General features: G+C 41.3%; 1 protein-coding gene across 10 annotated transcripts in view; it reads left to right on the forward strand.

Moving 5' to 3' along the window:
• Window positions 1-3,938: 3,938 nt before the first annotated feature.
• col11a1a (collagen, type XI, alpha 1a) overlaps window positions 3,939-11,793 on the forward strand; it is a 75,526-nt gene continuing 67,671 nt past the window's right edge. For 7 of the 10 annotated variants that reach the window (XM_071485859.1, XM_071485856.1, XM_071485861.1 and 4 more), the window contains exons 1-3: window positions 3,942-4,259; window positions 8,928-9,092; window positions 9,654-9,867. In XM_071485859.1, coding sequence (XP_071341960.1) covers window positions 4,145-4,259; window positions 8,928-9,092; window positions 9,654-9,867 — 494 coding nt within the window. In that variant the 5' untranslated portion in view covers window positions 3,942-4,144. Of the gene's footprint in view, window positions 4,260-8,927; window positions 9,093-9,653; window positions 9,868-11,793 lie in introns of all 10 variants that reach the window. The other 3 variants (XM_071485865.1, XM_071485857.1, XM_071485864.1) reach the window with 2 other exon arrangements.

Below are 11,793 nucleotides of genomic sequence, written 5' to 3' on the forward strand. Positions count from 1 at the left end.
GGAAACCTTCGAACAATTCCACAGATTACCTCAAATTACTAAAAACTGGGTTAGGCTTCTAATAAAAGAGTTTCAGTCCCACGATGACTAAACTTACCAAGTCATACATAAATATAAAGTCTATTTATTCTTATGAAATATGGTGGAAGCCAAAAATAATGTTGGTGAATTGAGGGAACTTTTTCTTGCCTGTAGAGGACTAGAGTGAGTGTGATGAAAGAGCTCTTTATACTCTCCTGTGTGTGTGTAAACAGTGACAGACAGTGGCTGGTAGTTGGCTTGAGTGTGCCTGTGAAAAGTACTTGTGTTTCAGTAACATGTCAGGTAAAACTCGTGGCAAGGAAAAGAACTCTTCTCATTTTAACATTTCTGCTTGTATGATACCCAATAAACATTAACAGGTTTTGAATCCAGGTCCTTTCTTTTTGTTAAAATGCTAAATGTTAAAAAGTTTTTGCCAAATGGCTACTCTGTCGACAAGTGTTTTTAATTGCTGTAGAATCCTGACTATGATGTAGGACTTTATGGAATAACCAAACAGCGACAGCTAGCTAATTTTCATTTTCTTGAGTTGTTATTTTACTGGTTTTTCACTATTTCTGGCAAGTTAGTGGGTAACAATATTGAGTCCACCTCCTGTACACCAATAACACAAACTATTTTCCTAATATGTAGTTATCTGACCTATCTGTCTCACTACTCAGCCCTTTAGCAGATTTTTACTTGGTTTCAGTCCTGACCTGTCCATACAGACAACACAGAGAGACTGCCAAAAACTGGGGCATTAATATGTATGAGGATTTGTTATTTCACAGTAAGAGCTGGTTTCCTTCAGTTTTCACTCTTAAAGAAAGTAGTTTGAAGAGGAGCCTGATTCTTAAATCATTGCAGATATATTGGTTTTGGCCGATGTACAGTATGTCCACTGATAAACAAGAAACTGAAGTACAGACATGCCAAAGATGTGTTTTGAAACATTGTCACCATTCTGCAGTTTGTCAACCTAGTGACTAGTGACGGGTGTATTTTTCAACTGTAAAATGTTCTGTCCGGTACAGTTCTTGGTCGTAATAAGTTCAAAAAAAAGAAGAAAAAAACTAAGGATTGTGATGATTATGGAAAAGTAATATCGACTGATATATTATTATCTGACTTTTTAAAACTATCAAACATCTCCCACATCAGGACTTAGAAACTGTCAAAGTGGGACAGGAAGAATAAATATGCCTGTCCCAACAACTCAAAAACTCAGGTGGAATCGAAGACTTGATACATGGTTTTATGTCTTATGTTTTCATCTAGGATTTAAAGAATGATCTTAAGTAATGGAACTGCCCACCAATGACAAGTTACTGTGCACAATCACTTGTAACTGCTGCAATAGTAAAAGAGAGTAGGCTGCATGGCAAAGAGATTATTCATCACTTGTCTGGCAGCAATTATTTGGCTTGGTTATCTGTTGGTTTTAGGGCCATCTCATTAGTGGAGACAGTAACAATTCTGGACAAAGGCTGATTGTTATTACAGTCACAGCTGATAACAATTACATGCACATGTTGCCAGTAATCTATTTGAGACAGACTGTGTGTTTTAGATACAGATTTTCACATTTTATACATAGTTATAAATTGTTAATGGTCACAGATCATTGCTGTTCAGACCTGACTGATTGTCACAGAACTTAATTCCTGAAACTGTTCAATATGAGTCAAATATATCCACTATGCAATACATTACTGTGACAGTTATCATTTTACATGCTCACGTACTGAAGCAGAAACTGTTGCTACTGCTGGAGGTAACACAGCTGTAACTGCTGCTGTTAAACCTGAAAGTACTACACTTACATACTCTGCTGACTCAGCAGAATCAGTCTGTGATGTTTCACCCAACAGATTATAAACTTGAAAACTGCCTAAAACTGTTCGCAATGAACAACTGCAATAGTTGTCTTCAGTTAGTGACAATGCACCTCTAACAGGAATTTTGGTTTATTTGGTTAGGAGTGTACTGGCAGCATTTCTTCAATGAAGGGGGGATGTGCTTTGCTCATTGTCTAGATTTCCCACATCTGACAGGAAATAAAACCAGCAGACTTCAAATCATACATGTGCCTCACTGTTCCTGAGGCTACCATCTGCTGCTGCCTAGCATCTTTCAGTGGCATCACTCATTACTGACGGCCTTGACATTACTAATATCTCCTTTGACTGCCAATTGTTTTATGAACAGAATAAGTCAAGGAAAGTCAAAGACACTTCTTAATCCTTTAATGGGAATATTTCCTGTGAATAAAAATGTAAAGACAGCTTTTATTCATTTTGATGGACCTCCACAAGAACCCACGGAGGACACTGGAGCCCACTTTGGGAATGACTGCTCATGCTTTCTGAACCATGAAACCTTCTCTACATTCAGTTAATCTCAGAGAAATAGCTTTTCTTTCTGCCGCTGGGCATCCAGGTGGCGCATCTGATACAGTATGGCTGGAAACAGGCTGAGTCTGGCAGGCTTGGAAATATGAGACACAGACTGGTCAGGATCCATGCTTTCACTGGAGTGAGCCTAGAGATACAGGGAGCTGAATGTCCTTTGGAGTGAACCATGCCTCTAAAAGACCATGCCCCTGCAATCACTATTTATGGTTGTCCAAAAGTGCATTTCGGTCAACTGGCCCTTTATGTGTTGTTTCTAGATATTCACACAGTAGCAGAAAACTCTTGAACAGGGGAAACCATGGTGAGCAAGTGGAGTTATCTCACTCCAAGTGTTCTCAGTGCAGATAGATTATAGTGAAGGAAACATATATTTTTATTTGGAGTTTAAATGAGAAACTAATTCACAGTAAGGTGTAGTCATATCAAAAATGAACAATAAAATTAGCAAATCAAATGTCTGTGTGGGTATTTTTCTGAAACTGCATTTAGGGAGGATCCTTCATTTTAATACATCATCTGCTCATAGAAAGCCAACTTGCATGATATAAACATTTTAAACAATTTTTGATATTTCTCCAGTGCATTTAGTACATGGATGGGTGACCATGAGTAACCATAACAACTTCAATTCAGGACCTAGAGTATACTTGAAATCAACTAGAGGGATGAAATACCTTCCTCCAAAATCTTCCATAGGTGTCGAGATCTGGTGAAAGTACCTATTTGCATTACATTTGCATTATTGTTTGGAATGTTAACAGATAATGAGAATTAATACTAACACTCAAATCCCTGGATAATAGCAGACCCAGCACTGTGGTACAGAACTGAATGGTTCTGATTTCCTCACACAACACTTCTTCAAGCTATTGAACTCAGCATCATGTTTTTCTCATATTCTATTTGTATATATCACATGTATGTTTGTAGCCTATATACTCTGTTTGACTCTGATCTGCTCTGCGTGTGGTAGGCCTAAATCATAGGGGGCTATGATTCTGAATTTGTTGAGGTTAAATTTTTCTTTCAATGAACTGATTAAAGTGTATGTTTTATTGTGACTAAGGAAGAAGAACAAGCTATGCTACAACATTTCTTGAAAATCATTCTGATCATTAAATAGTGCCTAAGCTATAAATAACACCAGTTATCTGCACCAGCTCATGTGACATAAGAATATTAAACTAAATAGGATCAATATCAATATTATAGAGACACCCTGTGTGCACCATTCTGCCATTTCATCATCCCCAGGCCTTTACCATCTTTGCCCCTGTTTTATTTTTTCTGCTCTTTCCTCAGACGCACTTGGGACGGACTTGGGGGCGCATTACAAAGCTAATGGGTGGACCCGAAGGAGAATTTCCAGCCCCGTGATTTGCTAATCGGTGGCTGGTTTCCTTGTCATCCCCTTGTAATCGTGGCTCTGGTTTGTGGAGCTTGCCCAGCCCTCCTGTCCGTGGACGCACCAAGTGTACCGACTGCACTCTGTGCGTTTAGGTTAAAGCCCGACTACCTTCACTGTGAAGGCTGGGCACTGGGAAGGAGGATCGGGGGCCTCGTTGTGGCTGAGAGAAGAGGCTAAAACTCGTCACATATGGCTTTTTTGTAGGACAGTTTCCATCATCACTGGAATTGTGGAAGGGACGTCATTAAAAATCACCTGAAGTCGCCCCAAAGTTTGATTCACTTGTGGGCGCTCGGCTATGGAGATGCAAAGGTGGTCCACAAGGTGGAAAACGAAAAGGTGGCTTATGGATCCCACTGTACCCGCATTCATCACTTTAATCCTGGTTCTACAAGCTGCTAATGTCAGAGCAGGTAAGAATATTAGGGACCAAGCTTCTCTAATGAACTTTATCTGGCTGAAAGGGGACAGAGCGGCGACCGGCAGGAAAACTCGGTAACTGATGATGGAGAATGGGGGCATTAACTGATTTACCTGGACATAACGTCATCATTGCTTCATAGTCAATTATACATGTATTTTTCCCCCGTAGTTAGGTAATATTAAAGCTAGATCATCGCCTACCTGTATGATTCCAAACAGCACGCGTAGGGAACAGTAAAACTAGTCCCTGTTCACTGCTGCAGTGAAGTGGAAGGTTAAAGCCTGTTCCAGAGGCAGATTAGACCGTACATGCTCTCAGGGGCTTATTGCTTGGGGTTCACATAGTTTGTTGGTCAAAACACTGTATTCATTAACACACAATTTAACTACCTACTTTTACGCTTGAATTGAAAGTATCCGCCCGATGAAATTCATCCTAAACCGCTGGTATGTGCTTTTCTGAGCTAAAGACGACAAGCAGCGCTCCCCGCTCTTTGAGAGTCTCCTCGGCTGAGAAGAAGCTCTTCGTTTGACCTGTGGTCCGCTGGGTGGATGTGGACACGCTTAGCAGGGGGGGGTTTCAGACAGATGACCCTGGACTTCTGTCGGACACTGGGTTAGCCTACATGTAATTTACAGATGTTCAACTGCACTGAAACCATGGTGTTACTCATATTTTCAGGCTGAAGGGATGTTGAGTTCTGTGATACTGAGTTTTGCTGTGAATTCGATTTTTTTTATGTTGACCTGGTTGTCAGTTCACTGAGATAGAAGCAGTCTCTTCGTAAATGAATGCAGTGCATATAATCCTTCACCTGAGGAGGAGGTCTGTCCATAGATTATTTTTTGAAGGTTATGAGGCATGCAGCTTTAGTCTGATAATAAATATGTAGCTGTGAAGTACACTTTTGCAAAGGCCTCAGTGGATCTCAAACCTGTCAGTGCAGAGCGCAAAGCCCAAGTTTGTCTAGAGGAGGCTAAGTGGTGAGGCAGGTTCACCCTATCTCCACAGTGCCCTGGTCCACACTGAAGCCCAAGGCCCCCCCCCCCCCCCCCCCCCCCCCCCCGCCGCCGCCCCCCCCCCCCCCCCCCCCCCCCCACCTAAACCCCCAAACTCCTCCTTCCCCAGTGCCCATCTCTTCCCCTCAACTTTGCGCTTAGATGTTTGGTCAACTGCAGGACATTGCTGTGTTGTGTGAGTGGTGGGAATGTTTCCCCTCTAAGTACTGAGCAGTTATTTGATGATGGTCCTTGTTGCACTTCCCTATGATTTCAGAGCCTTCAAAGAGCAGGCCTGCATATGGGCCTAGCCTGCAGCCATAATGGCCACAAGTCACAGGGTTCAGATTACACAGGCCTCACATCTCATCCTATAGACAAATCTGTAAGGATTTATTGTTGCTGGTTAGATGTCTCAACCTTTTAACCAAATTAATAGGGAAGTTAAAGCAAGAAATCACAAAAAGTTGCTGTTAATGTAGTTTCACTGCAGTTATAGTTTATGTTTCACAGATAATTTTATGTCACTTTTTATTCATTTATCCACTTCTCATGACCCTTTTTACAGTTGTTTGTTGCCTGGTAAGATTACAAGCTGCTCAGAAGATACCACACTGGAATTGTACTTCACATTGGAAATCTCACCTTTCCAAGCTCATCAACTCATGCATCTTTTTAAATCTTAAGTAATGTGCTGTAGGCTCTGTGTTCCAGGGTCTCAGTCAGAGTCTTCTGTGCTCTTTATGGCAGTCGAGGCTGTTTCTGCAGGGTGCCCTCTCCACCTAGCAGTGTACAGACACGTTTTCTCAGCCCCCGGGGCGCAGGCTCAGATGTGCATTCCAGCAGACAAAGCTAGCATTTCAGAGTCCTCTCCCTAATGTGCTCAACCAGGAACATCAGCTAATCAGCTCCTTGCTGGACATTTGTCCTGCTGAAGCTGTCACATATTTATAGTCACTGTTGGATCAAGCTTTTCTTCCATTGCACTTTAGCTGCAAATTCAAACTCAAATTCCACCAAATTCTGAAATGGGGATGATCACAGTAGTTTTCAAGGAATCCCTTTTTCTATGACGTTTCTTGAAAGTTTTAAAACATTGTGTGATAACATGCTCTGATATTCATATAGAGGGTTACAGTGAAAACAGTTAATGAGAGTAAATTGAAGGGGTGGTTGGAGCTGGGGGTTAAGGGAGATGCTTTGAAAAATTGGGTAGGTCTCTGTGAAGTTTCCTTGGAATGACACCAGTATAAAGCCGTCTTGTTTTAGCCGGCAGCATGGTGGAACTTAAAGGAAGGAGAGAGAGGGTTGGGGGTGGGGGGTATATGGAGAGAGAGACATTCTGGCTGAAGATATTATTAGAGTCTCAGGGAGCTGCAGGTGAAAGGGTCCTCCTCTGTTTACCAGCCAATTTTCTGTAAAGATGTAAAAGCAGAAGATGACATGGCAGCAGGGGGTTTATGATATCAGAATGCACGTCTTGCGTAGGCCTGCTACATGATAAATGTTAAAGGATGAACTGAGGCTGTTTTTCGTCTCTGCCCTGAGAACGGCGTTATGTTATCTCTTGGAACACACTGGTTACATCACCTGTGAACATGACAGAGATGATACCAAATTAGTCAATCTATGTTTTATGGCAATGTGTCATACTGCTCCTCCTTCTCTTTTATGCTTCTGCAATTTGCATAATAATATTTGGATGATCCAGTAGCAACAGAGGCAGTCTTGACTGTGTTAAGGCTTGGATAGAATTTTCTTTCTCCTCCAGACTTAGGAAGGTCTGTCCTTCCATGCCACCTGAGTTCTACTGGTAGCTAGGTGGCCTGTTTGCTTAGCCCTGAGGGCAAACTCACACCAGCTCATCAGATGCACTCTTTTAAAACCTGTGCACACTCATTTGGCCACCTTAATGGATTGGCCAGTATTTACGTTTTCTCAGCACCTCTGTGTGAGGGTCATAGCCTGGCCAAATTGCCACATCTGGAACATATGAGTCCTGAGAGCAACTCTGCAGGATCTCGCAATAAGGTCCTCAGTTCACTCTGCAAAGTAAGTTCAGCCTGACAAGCTACAAAAAAAGGCCAAGTTGACTTTACTGTTCGTACAGAGCAACAGTTTGCTGATGTCTTGATACAATTTCTTCTGTGTTCTCTGTTGAAATGAGAAAGAGTTGGATTGTGCTGGGTTGACAGTGAGGACACCAACTTATTCTGAGCTGATTGGACTGAGTACAGTTCAGAGCTGAAGTTTACCAGTTCTCTTTGCCTTGATTATGAAGTGCATTCATCTGAGTAGTATGACCAAAACGGCAGTTTAATCAGAAGTGACTATCTGGTGATCTTGTACAAACCATTTGTATGAGCAGTGCTTATGGTACCTTCATATTCAGTGGGATTCATGTTGACACAAGGACCAAATGCCTTTCTGAACAGAATAAAACAGGCTTGTAATTTTCTTTTACCTGCCATAGCTGAAATGTTAAGCAGAGAGTGTTTGGAGCAACATCAGACATATTTTAAGATCCCCTTGTATGAAAAGATTTAAGAAACTTTTAGAGTGCTCTGACCTCTACATGCTAACCAAAACAGTAGCTTTAGAGCCGCCAGAAATGACTTGCTGATGCTTTCAGACATCTTGCTTATTTACCCTACAAAAACAGATTAGTGACAATGAACAGTCTGCCATTGTGTTGGCCGTATTAATCAGATATTAGTGTGCTCAGTGGAGTGAAGTGAGCATGATTTTATGACACTGAAGTGTAACAGAGGGTCATTATACTGCAACACTTTGCACACACACACACACACACACACACAATCACGTCCTCCAAGCTAACGCTTTAGTCTAAGAGGGTGTTTTGATCAAGAGGCCAGAGCAGAATTAAAAGGCCTTCCCGTGGGTCTCTGTGGACACCATCACAACACACAGGCTCCTTTATGTAAAGTGCATCAGATTGAATAGAATGGGAAACCCAGAGAGCCTCTGGTGAGCCTTATCAAGGTAAACCTATCCAGGTGTTAGAGAACTAGATCTCTGTTTGCACATTGTTCATTATGCTCATTGTTTGGCCCTGATGGAGACATTGGCTGTTCAGTGAGCCTGTAGAGTCACACTGTCTTAACTTTAAACACATGTTGCTCAGTTCTCATAAATATTGTTGTGTAAAATGTCAAACATCAAATTATGTTTGATGTTGATAAAGTGACCTCCGGTGAGCATAGGGTAAATAGTATCTATGGCATACCTAATGTCATTTTGATAACGCCGGGGAAATACCATCAGTACTATATGGGATGACCAAGATGAGCGAAGTGTTGGGTTAATCTTCCCCGTTCTTTCTGAGCTGTGACCAACTGAATTTGAATATGCACAGAATTTAACTTATTAATGAAATGTTAATTAATATTTAATGTAATATGAATCATGCAGGGGTTCTATCACTGCACTGTATTTATTTACTAAAATGAGACGAGGACGCAATGTTAAAATGTTGAAAGCCTACCATATGACTAACTTAAAGTACTTTGATACAATATGCATTTAATGTTGTCATCCATCATCCATGTCTTGATCAAACTAATAAACGAAACACACCCTCACCAAATGCTGCCAACAGTACTATGGCCTAACTGATGTTTTATTTGCTTCCTGAACAGCAGAACCAGTGGATGTCCTAAATGTATTAGAATTTCAAAATTACCCTGAAGGAGTGACGAAAACATCAGGATTTTGCACAAACCGAAGAGCATCAAAGCCAGACTCAGCTTACAGAGTTGCTAAGCAGGTCCAGATCAGTGCCCCCACCACGCAGTTATTCCCTGGTAAGACCAACCACTCAGCCTAACCTTGTTCAACTAGCATGTGTACTTAGTGTGTTTCAAAAGTGGATTTTCCAGCTAATTGTGTTTCAGCTCTGTACTGTCAATGGTTGCAATAAGAAACAAGACTGAGGACAAGTTTTTTGGGATCTACAAAACCTTTTAGACAATGATCCAGCCTAAACACACAAGGCACAGAACCTTTGCAGCAATTCTCTTCATGTAACTTGTTTCTTCGAGCCAGACTCACAATGATTTATGATGCTGTTGTATTCAAAACACTGTTATAGATGTCTCACACACAGAAAAGTAAATTAAGTATGCCTTGTATTTTTCCACTTTACACAGGGTTTAAATGAAGAGATGTAAAAGTTTTTATGTAATGACTGTAGATCTCATCATTAGAATGTTATGTACTTCAGTGATAGGATGTGGCCTAGTTGCATTTAAAGTATATGGGAAGTATCCAAAAGTTTTATTGGTCACACATGTTGGGAGTGTCCTTTGTCACAATAACTCTAGCCCATTCACCTGTCTTTTCTGCCCTTCCTCTTATCTTTTCAGGAAGTGTTTTTCCTGAGGACTTCTCCATCCTGACCACAGTGCGCCCCAAATCTGGCCTCCAGTCTTTCCTGCTGTCCATTTACAACGAGCAGGGGGTCCAGCAGCTGGGCGTGGAAGTGGGACGTTCACCTGTCTTCCTGTATGAGGATCAGACTGGCAAACCAGCCCCAGAGGACTATCCCCTGTTTCCTACTCTCAACCTCGCCGACGGAAAGTACGTCAAATATCAAACATGCAATCATGTAGTTGCATACTGAAACACACCCACACACACTCAGAGTCATAACTGATACTGATTCAGAAGGAAATGGTGCTGTAGCATTCAGGGAGGGGAGGAAAGTCCTTGTAGATAACCGAGGGTCTGTGTTTAAAATGCAAGAGATGCAAAAAGGAACATAAAAAGTTTAAACTCATTGGATTTCAAACATCAGCCCATCATTTGTAGCGCTGAATGACATGATAGAAAGTCACCCAGCATATGCTTTATATTGTACTGCCAGTTCTTGTAGCTGATAGAGTTACTGGAAATCAAGATAGATGTTCTGTCAGTAGCCCTCTTCTTTGATCATATACTGTATTTTGTGAAGTGATTGATCAATACATTGGTTTTCAATGGAAAACTGAAGTGGATTGATAGTACAGTAATTCTTATGAGAGGTGGAGTGATTTCATCATAAAAGTAGTTGAGCAACTAAATCAGCTCAAACATTCAATTCACATTTTCTGATTTCCACTGACTCTCTCTTCTTGAAAAAAACAAGAAAACAACTCAGATCTTCCCATTGTTGCACCACAGGTGCTCATCACCAGATTATCCATCTCATCGGGGGTCTGTGGACACAGAGACAGGTCAGAGACAGGGAGATACTGGATTATTGGGGCACAGCAGGGACGGCTATGGACAGCCTGACCTCATCCATGAACTCACTGCCTCTGTTATTTTAGAGAAGGGGGAAAGGGGCAGTCCTAAACTTCCCTTTTACCTCCTTGGATTACCTCACCCAACCAGAAACACAGCTCCTAACCTTTTAGCATAAACCTGATTATCTGCTTCCAGGTTCAGAAATCCCAGCATTCTCACCCAGAGTTCGGCTTAGCTGACATGAGCCTGTGTGCAGGGGCAGAGAGGAATAAATGAACAGTTGCTGGGAAAAAGCATCACTTGAAATGGTGTTAATAAAGTTTTTTTCTCACTTGCTAAACATGCTATGAGAAGAACTTTTGAAGGAAGTCATAACTCGGTCACAATTTTTTTGCCCTCAAATGGGTTTAAGATGATATTTATTGTGTACAATTATCATGATAGAAGGAAGCTTGGTAAAGCTTCTTCAAAAATCTCATGGAAGCAGTAAAACTGCTTTATGTGCAGGTTGCAGCAAAGAGAAAGAGGCTTTGTGTTTGTCTACTTGGCTGTTTTGTCCAGTGTGTAGTTTTTGTGACCCTCTCTCCAAGGTACAGTGTTCTCTGTAGAGGATTTTTAACACTTCTTGGTCTGGATGCATTCCAGCTCAAGGCCCCAGGCCTTGTCTAAATCTCCAGTGACCACAACTGAGTCTGCAATCCCTGTGGATGTGTTCATTGTTACTAAGATGCGTACGCTAAGCTTGGAAAGAGAGGCACAATGATGACATTGACAAAGTGAAAAAGAGCATTATCCCTTTCTTTAAAGGGAATGAGAGGATTTCAAGTGAGTTGTTACAGTGTGTAATGTTGGTGTCATATGAGCTCCGTAAATATGTTTTTGAAAACATCCTTTTCCTTTTCAAATGCAATGATGTGTTCTATATGTGATCATAATGCACTTGAAAAGTTTGAGATATTCTTTAAACCTGTTGTCAGCATTTGCTGTTCCGCTATATAAAATGACAAGTAATCCTTTCTGCTGTACCGCTAAGACCACAAAGTGTTGCATGCTTATTCCCTCTAATCTCCACTGCCTGCCCTGGAATGTGTTGCTATGGTCTAGCTGTGTTCAAAGGAACTGGGCATTTTTTCTCCTCCGATAACAACATTTACAATTCTGAGAAATTAATGTGATATCAGATATTCTGTTCATCTGTACCTGTGATATGTGCTTCTCATTCTGCCATTTTGAGGTGCAGTAGTGCCAGGTCTCATCTTCCACCTCAGAACAATGTTT

Source organism: Trachinotus anak, unplaced genomic scaffold (genome assembly GCF_046630095.1).
Source record: "Trachinotus anak isolate AG129_WGS33_773 ecotype Australia unplaced genomic scaffold, CSIRO_AGI_Tana_v1 ptg000009l, whole genome shotgun sequence".
NCBI lineage: Eukaryota > Metazoa > Chordata > Actinopteri > Carangiformes > Carangidae > Trachinotus > Trachinotus anak.